Source organism: Nelumbo nucifera, chromosome 4, assembly GCF_055504915.1.
Source record: "Nelumbo nucifera cultivar China Antique chromosome 4, China Antique-T2T, whole genome shotgun sequence".
NCBI classification, from domain to species: domain Eukaryota; kingdom Viridiplantae; phylum Streptophyta; class Magnoliopsida; order Proteales; family Nelumbonaceae; genus Nelumbo; species Nelumbo nucifera.
The window spans coordinates 17,169,125-17,187,703 of record NC_142652.1 but is presented as its reverse complement, the minus strand read 5'-3'; the positions used below and the strand labels follow the sequence as shown (position 1 = coordinate 17,187,703).

At 35.3% G+C, this 18,579-nt stretch overlaps 1 protein-coding gene and 1 pseudogene across 2 annotated transcripts; one reads left to right on the top strand and one right to left on the bottom strand.

Moving 5' to 3' along the window:
• Nucleotides 1–593: 593 nt before the first annotated feature.
• Nucleotides 594–1,855, bottom strand: LOC104598209 (dynamin-related protein 4C pseudogene; annotated as a pseudogene).
• A 6,912-nt stretch (nt 1,856–8,767) lies between these two features.
• LOC104598127 (aquaporin NIP2-1-like) lies at nt 8,768–13,861 on the top strand. Of its 2 annotated transcripts, none has more exons than XM_010260043.3 (5): nt 8,768–9,292; nt 9,544–9,768; nt 12,422–12,616; nt 12,741–12,802; nt 13,230–13,861. In XM_010260043.3, exons 1-5 carry the CDS (start codon nt 9,149–9,151, stop codon nt 13,492–13,494), a joined length of 891 nt encoding a protein of 296 aa, XP_010258345.1. In that variant the 5' UTR covers nt 8,768–9,148; the 3' UTR covers nt 13,495–13,861. The 2 variants fall into 2 exon arrangements, with proteins under 2 accessions (XP_010258345.1, XP_088758953.1); XM_088902827.1 differs by having other exon boundaries at nt 9,151–9,292; nt 9,489–9,768.
• The last annotated feature ends 4,718 nt before the right edge of the window (nt 13,862–18,579 follow it).

Genomic DNA, 18,579 nt, shown 5'->3' with positions numbered 1-18,579 from the left:
TACATTAGTGTTGTCAACAAGTTGGATTTGGGTCCAATCCAAGTATAATCAGTCCCGGACCAATTATTAATTAGGACAAAATCATAGATCCAGAATTGTTCCGATTAATAATCGGGTCTAGACCCAATTATATTGAAAAATATATTTGTTTACTTAAATAATAACTTAAGATCTAAATTTTGATACTACATCCTTAATTAAAAATTATGAAAAATACTAAATTATTTATATATTAATAAAGTAAACAATTTTAACTAATACTATCTTATTTATCATCTATCCAATTTATCATTTTAAACATCAAATATGATAAAAATTAAAAGAAAATATTTTTTTAATAAAATAACTAGTTCTAGGTCTAAATTAATTCGGAACAGACAAGAACCACAACTGACCCAATCTATATATATATATATAGGGTAAATTAAAAAGACCCCCCTTATACTATGATCATGAGACAAAGACCCCATTTCCTTAGCTTTCAGTTGAAATCCACTGTTTCAATATTTTTTAATTCTCATACTACCCTTGTAGAAAAACACTGTTCATCTTCCCCTACCTCAGGATACATGAACAGCAGCGACTGTAATACCTTAGATTCCTTCACATTTCTCTTCTTCCTCTTCCCCTTTCTTCTTCCTGCTTTCCACTATTTTCCGTTCCTCTTGGCCATAACTGCCACAACTCGTTGCAGTGGCTAGAAACTCGTTGCAGTGGCCAGCCTCTGGCCTCTGCAACATAATCGTCCAGTAAGCTCTGATCCTCATTCTCAGGTCAAACGCTTGTTGCACCATCCCCCCATATTCCCTTAGATGCCGCAATTCAATATTTGTAGAGGAATATTGGTAGGGGTCATTGAAACTCTGCATGAAGATCTCTTGTTTCGCCATGAGCCCTCGCCAAGTTGACATGTAATCTAGGTTGCATGTATAATCCGTCATCTTCTCCATTTCCACGATCTCTGTTACTCGATTAATCGATTGATCCTTCATCTTGCCAATCAGATTCTGCGCTGCTCTTCTGGTGCAAGATTGAAGCTTTGGGTAACTCTCTGAATGTTGTATCAGTACACGTACGACCACCTCCTCTACGTAATTCCACACCTCTTGAACGAATTTGATGGGAGCGGTCGATACTTCCTTCACTTTTCTCTGTAATATAGCGAGGAAAGTAGTGCGAGGGAGGAAGTTGGGAAGTTCAATCCCTTTGGATTCCTCCAGCACTAGGATTTCCTCCATTAAAAACTTCTCCTTGGAGTCCTTGCGCTTCAGATTGAGCTCCTTGGAGTACTTGTTGAGCTTGTCCGACAGTTGGGCGGTACAGTGCATGAATTTGTCATCTAGGTACTCGTCAAACTCCCCTCTCACGAGGACTTTCTTGAGGGATTCCTTTGCAGACCCAAGAATCCGCATGAAAGCAGTCATGGCTTCCGCTGGGGCAATTTGTTGAGCTCAGAAACGTTCAGGTTGAGCTTGTTGTTGATGCTCTTCACGATGTCCAGCAAGCATCTCGTGAGACTAACAGCTTGGATTTGCACCAGTCTCCTGGCCAAAACAGGGATGCCCACGATAGATTTGTCGATCTGCGAGAGAAGAGAATCCGACTGAAACAGTCTCACCTCCTCAGCCCTGGCCTCCTTGTAGGACTCGTCCTTGATGCGATTCCTCACACAGACGTAGCCAAACCCAATATTCACATCGTCGGAAGTGACCTTCTCGAGCAGACCTTCAGGAGCTTTATCACGTTTAGTAACCACCGCCAGTGTCCTTTCGCCGGTGGTATCAACACGCTGAGCCAGGTAATAGAGGCCACCGGCTAATGAATACCGCCACAACCGAACCCTAATACAGGCCATCGGCGATTTCAGAGCACAACCGAACGCCGACGGCAGCAAGAAATAACCAGTAGTAAGCAAATCTTCAAATTACAAAGATTTTGCTTACAACCGAACTCCGCCACAAGCCTTTGTCACAGACCCCATAGTACAGGGGCTCTTTATAATTTAGCCTATATATTATTATGGAATGAGCCATTTCCCCATTCAGAAAACGAAATCTATTCATGCGAGTAGATTTTACATTTCACGTGCAAACATTTTTACGTGTGACTCCCCTGCTGTTGCGAAGCCTTCAAGGGAGAACGGGAGAACGGCGGGTTCAGCTACTGCAACTGATCTGTCCTCTTACTGCAACCGCCGCGTTGGTTGAGCTGCTGCCTCTGCCCAAGGAAGAAAATGTTGAGGTAATGGATCAAGGAGAAGCAAGGTAACGTGGACTAACTTGCTATATATATAATGGGGATCTCTGTGATGCATGGGTTTTGTTAAGCGAAAGCCAAATAATAGAAATGCATAAGAGTATACAAGTGTTTTATATTTTAACTTTTTAAATAATAAATAATTATTTAGATTTTATATACTACTTTTAATTTTTTTTTATAATACAAAAATAACAATAATTAATTTTAGCTAGGGTTGTTCGTGAAGCTGAAGAAGTTGACCAATCTAACCCAATTCGACTTGAATTTGTTGGTTTCTAATATTTCCAATCGGCTTTGGTTCAACATTTTCCCAACCCGACCAAGTTGGATAAGTTTCGCTTTGGCCATTTGTAAATCGTCCAAAACCAAACTAACATATATATATATATATCATATTTTTTAAATATTTTAAATTTAATTTTATATCATAAATTTAAATTTTTATTTATTTTTTAAAAACGCCACTATAATTTTTTAAATATAAATATAAATTTTAAATTTAATTTTTATGTTTAAATCTTTTGAACAACCAACCAAACTAAAAATTGACCTAAATAGTTACGACCCAAGTTGGTCAGTTTTCACTAATGGTCGATTTGGTTGGCCAAATAGCCTAAATCGAACCACTTAGTGAATACTCCTAATTTCAACTAAATTAATAGTCTAATCTTTAATAAATAACAATAGTTTAATCTCCAATAGTTATTGAAAATCTATAGCGAAAATACACAATTATTGGAAATAAATTTATAATGAAATAATAAAAATACAATAAATACTAAAATTATATTAAATTAGTCAATAAATAGTTTAGTCTCAAATAATACTTTAATCTTTAATAAATTATAAATAAAATACATAATTACTAAAAATAAATTTATAACAAAACTACAATAAATACAATAAATTAAAGTTAAAATGTTAAATAGTAGTAGTTTAATCTCCAACAATTACTGAAAACTTTTTGTTAAATAACATAACAAAAATATATTATACATAATTATTGAAAATATTTTTATCACAAAAAATAATTGATTGATCAATTTTTTGGTGATGACCAATTTTTTGTGCTAAGTACCTCGTCATTTGGTCTGCTTCCAAGTACCCGATGATTCATGCCGAAGTGGAGAACTTTGGCTGCCAAGTTGAGTCGAGCTGGCAATTGATGAATCAATTTTTTGTGCTAACCAGGTGCCGAGCTGCCTGTGAAGTGCCGGGCTAACCAGGTGCCGAGCTGCCTAGGTGTCGAGCTGGATTGATGAGCTTCGTTGCTCTTTAGAGACCTACAAGGAACCAAATGTCAAAGGACCCGGGGTGGCTAACCCAGCGAGGTCGCTCCGATGCTTAAGTCAGTAGGCTAGTAGCGAGCTAAAATTTCTTGAAAGTAGAGAGCTAAAAATTGATGGATTGATTTTTGGTGATGGCCAATTTTTTGTGTTAAGTACCCTGTCATTTGGTCTGCTTCCAAGTGGTCGATGACTCATGCCAAGGTGGAGAACTTTGGCTACCGAGCTGAGTCAAGCTGGGCAGGCTAGGTGGCGAGCTGACTATAGTGTCGAGCTGCCTATAAGGTGTCAAGCTTCCTGTGAGGTGTCGGGCTGACCAGGTGCCAAGCTGCATGTGAGGTGCCGAGCTGCCTGCTCATGCTTGTGCCAGGCTGCCAAGTCGTGCCAGGGCTAGGCCGCCAGGTCGCGCCAGGGCCAGGCTGCCAGGTCGCGCCAGGGCCAGGCCGCCAGGTGGGACACCATCAACTTGGCCAAGTTGTTGCCAAAGTGGTTCTAGGTGTCACCTAGTTGTTCTGAAGTGTCATGTGTCACAATATCACTAGAGGGCCAAATCCGCCCTCATCAATAATAAATAATTACTAAAAATACAATAAATATTATTTTTAATATATATAAGTATAAAATAAATATAGATTCAGATTTTAAAATTATTATTAATAAATATTAGTTTTTTGAAATTTATTTTCTAGAATTATTAATTGATATAAGTAAAATTATTTTACAATATTATTTTGTTATTTAAATAATTTCATTATTTAAAATATTAAAATATTAATTAGTTATTGAATTTAATAATCCATAAAATTATAATTTATACTATTATTACATAATTTCGTTAATAATTTTTAAAATATTAATGATTTATTTATGAAATTTATTATAATTATTTTTATACTTTTAAGAATTTTTTTAAATTAGTTACATAATTTCTTTATTTTAGCTATTTAAAATTTAGTTATTTAAATATTTTGTTATTTATATATTTAATTTTTTATTTGAACTTTATTTATTTTAAAGTTATTACATAATGCTAAATATTTTGTTTTATAATTATTTAGTTATTTTTAATATGTTGTTATTTAAGATATTTAGTTATTAAAATATTTAAATAATATTTTGTTTTTATGCTAATTTTTTATCATTTGAATAACATTTTTGTAAAATTATAATTTATATTGTTAGTACATAATTTCATAAATAATTTTGTAAAAATGAAAATTATTAATAACATGAATATTATTAAATCTATTATAATGATTATGGTGTTTTAAATAAATATTTTGGAGTTATTATATAATTTATTTTTAATATTTAAATATATTTTAAATTTGTTAATTCAAACTTTCTTTAGATAGATATAAGTGGGGGAGAGGATAAATAGGAATTAGAGATAATTTAGGAGAAAGTAGGGGATAATGGTGCCACTTGGCAAAGTAGGGGAGAAGATAAATAAGAATTAGAGATAATTTAGGGGAAAGTGGGGGATGGTGGTGCCACTTGGCTAAACATTAGAAAATCAAATCTCTATTTCTTTATCTATTGGTTGTTAGAGATAATTTAGCATATGTTCTTTCCTTATTGGTTTAATGGGCAATTATGTGGAATTAAAAAAAATTCAAAAAAAAAAACAAGAAATTAGGAAGGGGGTTTGGAGAAAGGAGAGGCATGCTGACTAAGGGTGTCAATGGACCAATTTTGGATTAGACCCTGTCTAGTCCAAAATCAATTTGAATGGATTGGACAGACCCACAAGACATATTGGATTGGATCAATCCGGTCCAAAATATTTATTAGATTGGATTGGACCAGGTCTGTCCATAACAAATTTATATTGGATTGAGTTGGATTAATTCAATATCTAGTCCATTGATATAATATAAGAATATATGTGTCAATGGACCAGGTTTGAGTTGAAACCAATCTAAATCAAAATGAATATGAATAGATTGGATAGCCTAGACATTGAATTGGACCAGTCCAAATTTGTCCAAAACATTCATTGGATTGGATTGGACTGTATCAAATTGGACCAAATCCAGCCCAATTGACACCCCTAATGCTGGCGTTGACCGTTATATATATATATATATATATATATATATATATATATATATATAGATAGATAGATAGATAGATTACAAAATTAAAGAACAATATATAAAATGCAAGAATCAAAATTTCACAACATATCATGCGATATGTATCATATCGGTGGGTCATTGATATGTTAAATAAGAGGTTTTTGGGGTTTGACCTGTTTTAGGGATATACCAACCCCCTAAGAATGATTGAAAAAAACTAAAAAAGAAAAAAATGGCATCCTGATACGAAGTCCAATACGCCCCCATCGGATGTATCAAACTATATGAATGTTTAAAAGCTTGATAGTTGTAAACACCCCATTAGGGGTGAGCAAAAAAACCGAAAAACCAAATCGACCAAAACCAAACTGAAAAATCAGTTAACCGACCCGTCGTTTCGGTGTTTTAAAAAAACCGAAGGTACCGGTTCAGTTTCGGTTAACCAATATAGAGAACTAGCGGTAACCGAACCGATCGGTATACATATATTTTTATATTATATATATTTAATATTTTTATATATTATAAATTAATAAATATGCATTATATATATATATATATAATATGATATATTATTTATTATTTATTATTTAAAATATAATATTTTATATTTATTTATAATTTTTTATTATATTTTTATAAAATATATTGTAAAAATAAAAAAACTGAAAAACTGATGAACCAAACCGATCAACCGATTGGTTTCAGTTCGGTTTCGATTACAGATTTTCCAAAAACCGATAATACCAATTTGATTACAAAAAAAACCCACAATTCAATTAATCGAACTGTAAGCACCTCTACACCCCATAAACATGTATATTTTGTTTTCTTGTGATTTAAAGCCTTCGTAGTGTAGAGAAGGCCCTTACTCCCTTAGGCTGTGTTTGGTTTGAAGTAAAAATTAGGGAAAGAAAAGGAAAGATAGGAAAACCCATACAAGATTTGTAAAAGTTTTCCTACCTTTCCTTACTTTTTCCTTTAAACCAAACATAACCTTAGGATTGAGGGATTTAGGCTCTAGATAAACAATATGATCGAATACTGAATTATCAAATTGGCCCCGACATTAATGTCTAGATAAACAATATATATTAATTGCTACTTGTTGCATGGACCTACCTCGCAAGTAGTGGATATGGCTTTAATTAAATTACCCTATTACATACAGTTGACAGTTCATACCCACCCCACAAGCATCGATCAAGCCATCATCAATTACTAAAACTATAAAATAATTATCGTCCCAAAGAATATAGAATCCCACCAAAATAAAAATCATTTTCAAGAACATTACATTATTGTCATTCATTGTTTTTATAAAACAAAAAAGTGAATAATAATAATGATGCAGCAAAACTAAAAGTGAATATAAATAAAAAAATAAGTGATTGTGGAAGTGGAACATGATACTCATGTTGTTAGAATCAAAACGTACACTATAATGGTTCCAAATTTAGAAAAAAAAATCATATAATACTGATAATGGTTGATAATTAAATGTCTATGCATATACTATATTTTTATATTAAGAAAGTGGATGAGAGGATAAATAAAAATTAGAGATAATTTAGGAAAAAAGTTTTTCAATGTTACAGTTTATAAAACCAATGTTTTTTTTACGAGAATGGAGGAAAGAATAGAAGAGAATTAAACTGGGATTTTTGTGAGGGGAGACTAGAAAGGGGTGCCACATAGTTAATTACACGGCAGGGCTGGGTGAGTTCAAATCAGCCCCCCATAACGTCCCACAGCACATCTTCGCCGTGTAATGAGAGCATCTCCCAATGATGACATCATCATTTATGAGATTATCATTGGAAGATGTTCCCAATACATAATGGGAATGTGCTGTGGGGTGTTGTAGGGGGCAATCTTGTGGGGCGTTGATTTGATCTCGGGCTGGGAAGGAATATCGAAGGAAGGAGAGAGAGAGATTATATTGGAGTCCAGTTTTTTTATGTGCATATCCCTATTTGTGTGTGTCAAATTAGGAAGTCCTCCAAGCCGTAATTACTTATTGAGTTGTTTGGATTTAATCAGCAGGGCTACACAAGGATTGGGTTGAATCAGATATATTTAGATCTAAAATTTGATCCATTATCCTTTGGGTTTAGGTCAGATTCGGATTGAATGTTATTAATAAATTTAACTAAAATGATCAAATATTAATATATTATTTATAACATTAACTAAAAGTAACTTTATTATTATATTTCATAAACAAAATAAATTGAATATAACTTCTCTGAAACTTGAAATCTATGACTCTCTTTAGATGCCATTTAAATTGTGGCCCCAATCACAGGTCATTGAAACTTCTACCTCAAATATTATCACATGCATCCTCCATGTCTTTCTAATTAAGATATTCGTCGTTCAAGCAAAGCCCAACCCATATAAAAAGGACAGGCCTCAATCATTGATTTCTCTCAATGATATAGCTGATGATGATCCAGTAGTTTGGAGTTCCATAGAAAAGTTATGCTATCATGCTCATAATTCAGGTTTAGTTAGCAAATTTATCAAAAGCTCCCTCCTATTGGGGACAAATAAAAATTGATAATTTTATTGTACAACAATCAAATAATAATCCTTTTAGGGTTCGACTATTATCTGAAAAATGTATGATCAATCAAGTGGAATCATAAACGTGAAAAGTCATAGCCAATAAAATTTTATTTATAATTTTTTATTGATGCCAAATTTTCTTTTAGTCAGAGGGACTGTACCGTACCTTACGGTAACTCCAAAAGTTTTTTTTTTCTTGTCTGTCTTGCCGATCAAAGATTTATCCGAGGGAGGAGATCAACCAAACTTAAACGTTGGACAAAAAGAAAATTAAGGATTAAATAGAAAGCTGGGATGGGCATATATCCATCAACACTAATATGAATACAAAGCAGCTCTTGTATACATTTCTTTAGTTGTTATATGTGTGTTAACAACTGTTTTAATTTTAACGTTTCCATATATCTAATATCATAGTGGGTGAAGACATTTGATCTTGATTGAAGGGTTGTTCTCTGGCCCACCATCTTCAAATGGGTTCATCCCTTTTGATTTATATTTGATGAGTGACAGTATATATTTGAGGGAAAGAAAGAAAGGAAAAAAAAATGTATAGATATATGCTTGTCTGAATTATTGAGAGAGAGAGAGTGATATATCTTATTAGAATTTGGACCACAGACGTAAACCTAGCTTGCTGCCTCTAGGACACCAGGTTTCAACGCTTCTCCTCTCGTCGCATACATTGAGAGAGAGAGAGAACTTTATCGTCATGTATCCCTGTGTCTTCCTGAACCCTTAGGCCAAATTGGACCACAGACGTAAACCTAGCTTGCTGCCTCTAGGACACCAGGTTTCAACGCTTCTCCTCTCGTCGCATACATTGAGAGAGAGAGAGAGAACTTTATCGTCATGTATCCCTGTGTCTTCCTGAACCCTTAGGCCAAATCCAGAATCCTTAACCATCATATTTGAAGGATTTGTAGGTTGGACCGGACCGGATTTCGGAAAATGTCAAAGACAGATTCAAATCTCAACAATGTTAACGAGACCCATCACATAGTTGCAGTGGAAAATTCACAACCCAGAAACCGAAGCTTCAGTTTTCTTAGGAGATTATTTGAAGAGCATTACCCACCCAGCTTCCTCAGAAAGGTCGGCAAATGACCAATTTGAAAAAGAAAAAAACAGAACCCGTTTTTCTTTTGATTCTCTGAAATTTACTTCTGTAATCATGATTTGAGTTTCCTTTATTTGAGTTTCTCTCTCCATGGATGCTGTGTTCCTTAATAATTTTGGATTGTATTTTGATCTTTCATTCTTTTTGGATTCTTCGTGACTTTCTTCTCAGTTATGCGCGATACATGGCTTTTGTTAATTTGTGAAGGGGGTGTCTGCTGTGTCAGGTGGTTGCAGAGGTAATGGCAACGTTTCTGTTGGTGTTCGTAACTTGTGGCTCAGCAGCACTCAGTGCAAGTGATGAACACAAGGTGTCAAAGCTGGGAGCTTCGGTTGCAGGTGGACTCATCGTGACCGTGATGATCTACAGTGTGGGACATATTTCGGGTGCGCACATGAACCCCGCCGTCACGTTAGCATTCGCCGCCGTGAGGCACTTTCCTTGGAAACAGGTACGTGTGTCGAAATGCCCCGTTCTAACGTACTCGCGAGGGGAGGGGTAGGGCCTATGGTGGGACCATGGGCATTATTTAGGCCAATTGGCTAAGTGATGGGAATATATCTTGTATTTATTATTAAAGGAGAGATGTTCTCAATATAAGGTGGGATGTGGCTATTAGTTCGGTGTAAAATACAGAGTGGTGTTCATTCTCAACGGTTAATTTCCCTGAGCTTACATGACAATTAGGCGTCATTACTCTCTCTATTCATCAATGCAACCTAAACCAGCTCAATTTAGCCAAAACTATGTAAACCAATTCAAATGCATATTAATTAATTAACTAAGGGGGTGTTTGGAATTAAACGTTAATAAAACTTTAGAATTTAATCTTCTCTTTACTTTGTTTGGTCAAATTTTTGTTCAAATACGTTACCATTTATTATAAGAAGAGGCCAACAAGAAATACTTCCTTTGTGGTCCATATATCATCACCTTCCACACCCACACTAGTTCATAAAGTAAATATATTTTCAAGTTGTATTAATTGGGATAGAGAGATGGAGATAGAATTATATTATGATATAGATGCATGACAGTGTCGGCCTACTGGCTTATTGGCCTGTGTTAGTGCTTTTTTTATGTTTTATTTTTTATTTTTTTTTTGTTGAAATCAGTTCAGAGGGGCTGGTTTAAGGCGTGGTTGACCTGACACAATTTATGTAGAGGCGTATCTAGAAGCCAACAGGTCAATACGTATCGATACGTGTCGATACTTTAGAAATTAAAGGCAGATAATTTTGCCAGATTTTTTTTCCATTCTTAATTACATTCTAACTAGTGAAGGGTTCCTTCTTTTTGTAGAATTTTCATTGGATATTTCCTAGATTTATTACTTTCTGGAGAGAATTGAACCATTGCGTGAAGGCTTTAAAATCTAGGCCGTCGCAGGATTTGGACATTTTGATCATGAAAATGACGAGCATAAAAGTTTTTTTGTTTTTTTGAAAAAAAAAAAGAAAGGTGGATATATGTAGGGGTGCAAGTCCGGAGGGTTGGGCTGGGTTTATGATCAACCCGGGCCCAATCCTAAAATTTGGGTTTAAGGCTTGAACTTGAGGTCAAGCCCGACCTTTCCAACCCGAGTTAAACCCACTCTAATACATGCAAAATTTATATATATGTACATATGTATGTATGAATGTGTATATTTGGGCCAGGTTCTGACTACATAAGGGCTAGGCCAGGGCCTGGCCTAAAAAATTAAAAAACTCAACTTCATGGGCCCGAGGACCAAAAATCCAAGCCCAGCCCCTATAAAATTTTGGGCTGGGCCTGCCCAAGTTACACCCCGAGATATATGTTGACTTTGTATTCATAAACTCAATAATTGATATATGTAGACTTTATGTTTGCAGACTCAATAATTGATAGGATGTAATTGGTAAGAAATGGGATCATCTACGAATCTGCAGCTGAAACCCCAACCCCACGATACTATTATTATATCAAAATAATTGAAGTAGTACTTCAATTATTAGAGTGGGTTTAACTCCTAAGGCCATGTTCACTATTCAGTAAGTTATTTTTTCGGGTAAATGTACTTATCTTTAGGAAATAATTATTCGGGTAAGTGTATTTATCCATGTTTTTTTATTTTTCAAGTAAATAAAACAATGACCATTTTAACCATAAAAAATTTTGTTTCAATTAAGTTTTAACAACTTTCTCCCAAGGTGGGAAAGTTGTTTATCCACCTATGAGATGGATATTACTACCTAGGAAAATAAATTTTTTCTAATCCTCACATAAATTTGAAAAAAAAAATATGAATTTCTTAGTCAATAAGAATCAAAATCCCATTAACCAATTTTCCCCTTTCAAAATCAAACAAAGAATACCCACTAAATATTTTTTTTATAAATAAATAGTTATATACCCCTAAATGTTTTTTTATAAATAAATAGTTGTATTTGATTCACTTAGCAAGTCAAGCCATAAAATAACTATTTTCTTTCTATACTGTAAATTAGTTCTTGGTTGGTGCATCATTTATGAACCCACGCCCCTGCATGCGGTGCAAGACTGTAAGCAACTACAACCTATCCCAGTTAATTATCCAATGCCCACTTCAAAGTTGAAAGAAAATGAGAGCTCTTTCATGTTTGTTTTTATCAAAGGATAATGACTGAATGGTTCAGTTTGGGTTTGGTCAGCAAAGAGAGAGAGTAGTTTTGATTGAGTTGGGTCTGACAAGGTCAATTCGTTGTCCCGCTCAGACCGCCTTCTCATTGAGTTTGATTGTTTGACTTATACTTCTGGACTTCTGGTTGCTTCTTGATTTTCAGTTCAGTTTCAAGTTGGTCCGATGCGAATTTATTAGCCCATTTTAAATTTGAGCCTTCAAGCAGCTCCAATTTGACAGAAAATTACATTTTGTTGGGTGGGGTTTAAACTGGGACGAACCCAATTAATATTGGTGAGCACTAATTAAGATGAGACTCAGTGCCCATCAAGCTGAAGACGGATATCAGATCAGAACCTTTCATGCCTGACACTTACATAGCCATTATCTAGCGCTTATAATATTGTTGCAGATAAACTAAGGAAAATACTAATTAAAGGAAATAATTAACAAGGAATTGAAGTAGGATGTTTAATTGCAGGTTCCATTTTATGCTGCAGCTCAACTGACAGGATCCCTGGCTGCCTCATTTACACTTCACCAACTCCTGCACCCAATGAAGAACATCGGCACTACGTCACCTTCAGGCACAGATGTTCAAGCTTTGGTCATGGAGATAGTTGTTACATTTTCAATGATGTTCGTCACTTCAGCCGTTGCAACCGATACTAGAGCTGTAAAAACTCTCCTCTGAAATTTGAATTCCCTTGCACTTCGAATCGATGCAGATGCTTCCTTTTCAGCATGGAACTTGTACTTTTACCTTCTAATTCTATATTTTCCTTATTTCTCATCATCAGATAGGAGAGCTAGCAGGGATAGCAGTCGGATCCGCAGTTTGTATAACTTCCATTTTGGCCGGGTAAGCACAGAAAATTCACCATAAATCTCCTTAATTAGTCCTTCTATACTTGATAGGAGACTGTGACTGATGTTGGGCTTTAGTCATTCGCTCCCGAGTCCTGAGTCTAAGACAGCAAGGCCTGGGCCTTACATAGCCACTATTCAGATGCAATTTCGTAGGCCTGCCTCATAGCCCAGGTTTTGCTACCCAACCAGAGGAGTTGGGTTACGGCAGGTCAAGCCCAAAAGCCCACTAGCTTTACGGAGTTCTTTGAAACTAAGGCGCCTGGGGAGTGGGGAGTGGGGAGTGGGGGTTCTTTCTTCTTTGGAAGGCTCTAATTAATTAATTAATTAATTCTCCTTGTTTTGGTACCCAAAAAATGAAAGAACGAAAAAACAGGACACGTTTCGTTTATGTAAGTAACTTGTGGTAAAGTGATTGTCAGGCCAATATCAGGTGGATCCATGAACCCTGCTAGGACCATAGGTCCAGCCATTGCAAGCGATCATTACAAGGGAATCTGGGTGTATGTGGTAGGGCCAATATCAGGAACACTATTGGGAGCGTGGTCCTACAACCTGATTCGAGCGACAGATGATAAACCACCAATCCATGAGGTTTCAGTGAGATCAACATCTTCATTCAAACTCCGTCGTCTGAGGAGTGATGACGGACAGCTTACAGACAATGATCCTCTGGATGCCCTTTAATAATGTGCATGTTTCAACTTTGAACACAATGCCGGGTGCCTCCTTGCCTTCTCTCTCAATGCCATTGCTATTGCTTTTTAAACCTCTTTCTCTTTTTATTAACGTCCAATCCAGTTTATTCTGACTGTGTTGCATTATCATACCACAACTTCTTTTCTTTTTCTTTCTTTGTTTCTTTTGATCAATCAATGTACTTCCTCTGTATACGAATGGCCACGCCAAATGGGTCGGGTTGCGTTTGGCTGGGAATTTAATTTGTTACTTTCCTTTGTTACAAAGGGCTCAGAAGCTTTGGAACAATCTATGTATGAGACAGTGACATAGCACTTCAATGTTTAGCAATACAATGTGCCAGCCTATTATTACATATTCCGTGTTAAGTTGTAAATCTATGATGCGGGGGAGGTATGATATTCCTTCCCTTTTCCTATTTTTCCTTCAAACCAAACATATCCTTAAAGAATTGGGACTAGTTGAACGCTTTAGCTGTGTAGCGGGCTGTATTACTTCATGTCAGTGATAAAATACACGAGGCCCACGGTGAGAGATTGAATTGAATGTTTATGGTCCCACCACACATCCCCCTTTAAATATGAAAGTGTGAAATCAAATCTCTACAAGTGTAGACTTTTAGTGGTAAAAAGTCAATGGAATTCATTTTCACCCTATTTCGTCCTCATCCCCTTAATCTCCTTGTAACGTGTAATATGTAATAAATAGGGATGGAATTGGAAGAGTTTTGACCAATCATGTCTGTTGCATAAAATCCAAAATATAAATTCAAATGACACCCAAAAATAAAAGAAAAACAAAGATAAAGAGAAGTATATAGGAAGAATATACAGATTTATGTGATTCGGCTTATAACCTACATCTATAGGCGAATGAGTAAAAATCCATTATGAAATCAACAATGGAGAAGAATATAGAATTGTGCACTCACAAGTCACAACCTCACACATGGATCAGGTTTGTACGGCCCTATCCTTCCACTTCAAACCATTACAAAATTTTGCCTTCGGATTTTTTTTCTCAACTTAATTTAGAGCTGATTCATGAATTCGATTGCAACAAAGAATTCAAGGCACAAACATAACAGTGCCTTTCTCGTAACATAGGGATCCGGTCTCGTGAGTTCTATTTGGTTCATCTTGATAAGAAAAAAGTTAGGCATATCAAAAGCAAATGAAAAAAAGGTACGTGGATCGTGTACATCAAGAGAAAAAGAGAACAAACTACAAACTGCATATAAATTGGCAATTGTGTATTTGGGTGGCAGATTAGTAAGAGAAAACTTGGAAAGTTAAATCTCTAAGGCTGTGTTTGGTTGCAATGCAAATAAATTTGCACTGATGCAAAACCATGACCGTGCAAATGATTTGAGTGAAAATTCTGATCTATTTTTGTTTCAAATTTTAGCTTATTTTGTTTGACTGTAGTATAAATGAAGTAAATTAAGATACAAAGTAGAATAAAATAAAACCCGAAACAAAATTAAACAAGAATTTGCATTATTTTCATTTACACTCAAGCATTTGTACTAGTACAAATAAAATTGCACTGCAGCCAAACGCAGCCTAAGAGTTTATCTGGGAGACATACTCTTATATATAGTGTAATTTCGTTTGGGGCGGGAATAACGTGGTTCAGTAAATTCAATTGTTACAATTGGGTTGTGCTTTCCAAACCCAAATAAAAGGGGACCTAACTGTAAGGTAGACCTGTTCATGGGTTGGGTCAGGCTGGGTTTTGTCTTTGTATTAATAGAATATGTTTAGGCTCGAGCCCGAGCCTGAGCTTGGCCCAACCATCAGATCTATGTCTTGAACCTGAGCCCAACCCTTATATAAATCCTAAAGTCTGATAGGCCTGAGCCCAGATAGAAATTTGAATAAGATTTTTTTTTATTCAATAAAAAACTGTTTTATTTATATTAAAAGACCTCAAAACAAAAAATAATGAACCCGGCCTGAAAAATGTCAAACCCAATATTTTAGGCCCACGGATCTGAAATCCTATCCAAACCTGACTTCTATTGAACTGAGCCATAAACATGTTTACTATTAAGGATTCTATTATGCTTAATATATAAAGCCTTTCTGATTAAATTATCATGGAGACTTTATTGACACCAAAATCAGCTATGGGCTCAATGTTTACTCCATATGTATTTACACGGGAGGCATTTATTTGACTCCATTGCCTTGGCTTGAAAAGGCATCTATAAGAGTATAGCCTTACTTAAAATGGATTATCTTGTTTGGAAAGACTCTTGCGTGGGGGAATTTCCTTAATAATTAATATAGATTACCTGGACCTTTCCTTCACAACCCAGTCAATTGTAACTCAACTGATTAACGAAGGAGATTGGAATTTAGACAGTTTATAGGTTTGTTACCAGATATGATTATCCAAAAAGAAAAGAAAAACAAAAGCTGTGCTATATTGTCATTGGAAGATAGGAGGAGGTAATTAAGCGTTGCACATGCTTACAAAACTCTAATGGACATCTCCATGCATTTATCGAACTAGATGCTTTCTTTAGTTGTTATGGATGAAAAGAGAAGTTCCTATTAGGATTAATTTAATCGGATGGGGAACGCAAGTTAGTCTCACCTCAATGTGGACTATGTCCACATCATGGAAAGACTTTCATGCATTTATTCTCATGTTTCTGTTATAGCTACTTAACTAGAAAGGTACGATAGGAAAGAACTTGGAGTCTTTGAACAATAACACCCCCCCCCCAAAAAAAAAAAAAAAAAAAAAATTGAAGAACACCATCCATCCGAAAAATTAGCTAGCTAGTATATATACTCCTCTGACGATTGTCTATTGGAAATACTTATAATAGATCATCGTGGCAGATGGATGTGTGTGGGCAATATGGGAAGGTTTTGAACTACTAGCTTTGGCACGAGCATATCATTAATGTATGGCGGTTGAATCACACTTCTAATCAACAATCTATATGTTACAACAGCAAAAATGCTTTAGCTGGAGGCTCTCCCTCATTGATCTTTTTAATGCATGGATTTGAAAATCAGATCAGATTGGATGGTCGAACTAGTTGATTTAGGAACCGGTCATGGTTCCAGATCTGGTTTGGACCCTAAAACCATCTGGCCGTGGCTTGGACTGGACAGTTGGACCGTTTGACCTAGAAACCATGATTTAATGATACTTTGAGAACTACCGCACTAATAAATTTATATTATTTTTACTAATGTGATAGTTGTTTTTATTTTCAAAAACAAAACCATGTTATCTAACACCCCTTAGATTGATTACCAGTTGCCTGAACTAGCTAGTTAATTAACATGTTCCAAAAGTAGTGAAGCAATGTTTCTTAGTCCATTACATATCCTTACTCAGGAAGGAGAGAAAGAGGATAACAAGATATATTGTTGTGGAAAAAAATTGAACAATAAACAATGAAGTGAGAGTGACAATAGTAATAGATATTAAAAACCTCCAGAACAAATGTAACTTGTATTGCAAAATTAGGTTGAAAAATTCCAACTCAACCTAACAATATGAGGCTCCAAGTTGTTGGAAATAAATACATCTAAAAAAAGATAATTTCTTGGTAGATAACTCCTAAAACCAATATATCCTAGGCCTGGAGGAGTATCCTGGGATAGGATGTACAAATTAATATTCTAAAGAAAGGGATGGGGTGTAGAATTGGTAATGGAGAGTTTATGGACTTTTGGAGAGACACATTGTTGGTGGCAAGCCCCGAACCAATAATGATGATAATGTTCATCCGGTTAGTGAATTCATCTTAAAAGAAACGAGATCAATGAAGCCAAAGGAAAATATTGGAAAATGCATCAAACAAGATGTGGGAGAAAATTACAACTATTCCAATCCCCTCGACTGATAAAAATGACACTATGGGGTGAGGAATTGTGGAGAAATGCGGATTGCCCTTTCTATGGGGGGTGAGGAAGACATCCGACATCTTTTTCTTCACTACGAGGAAGTAAGGTGGATTTGAAATAATCTATTCAATGGAGCCTTGACCCCAGTAGAAAGTGAAAGGATTCCTGAATATTGGTGGGATTGGGTCCTGCACAGGGCCAAATTAAAAGAGATAACCACCAATCTCTTATTGAAATTATATGCAATATACTATGGAACATTTGGAAGAACAAAAATGATAAAATTTTTAAAAACAAGAGCTTGCTACCACAGCATTTAATTAATAAAGCTAATTTTAAGTGTTCAGATTACACCAAGGCTTTGAGAGATCTAAACCCGAACCTTAGTTCCACTTCATATATTTTATAGGTGCGTTGGATGAGGCCAGAGCCAGAAGAGTTGAAAATAAACTTTGATGCATCAAAGAGAGGAGATGGAGGACGCACACGATAGAGAAAGTTTGGTGAATACTTTGCAAGGATATTGGAGTTTGTTCGATAAATGAAGCTCACAAAGTTGATATTCGGTTCACTAGATCAAAGATAACTATTGAAGGAGACCCGAAAATTATCACTAATGGCCTTATTGGTAGAGAAGACCCTCCTTGAAATTTTAAAGACTTACTGAGTGAGTGCTACAATGTCTGCCTCCAGAACAAGCTAACGGTGTCATATGGGCATATCCAGAGAGAAGCCAACTTTGTTGTTGATAGATTTGGCAAGCTTTTTTTTTTTGGTAGGAAAATAGATTTGCAAGCTTGGGTTACACAGTTTGGGCTTCATGCCCTTTTATTCATGATTTTAGGCTTGTGTTGATTTGCTTTTTTGGTGTATGGGGGCATCTAGCCACATGTCATGGTAGTTTTTATTTTTGTCGTTTCTTGGTTATTTCTCCCCAATGTATAAAAAGAAAAGATATTAAACTAGGGGTGAGCATTACTTGATTAAAACTAAAAATCAAACAAACAATTTTGGTTTTGGTTTGTTTTTTGTTCGATTAATTTAATTTTAGGGTATTGATTATCAATTTATATTCCAGATTTGAAAATTCTATTAATTAAAAACCAAATTCAATATATTATAAGAAATTCAGTTTCAATTTATTCAATTCAGATTTTAGCTTCTGTTCACCTCTGTCTTAGACTTTTTCACCAGACAA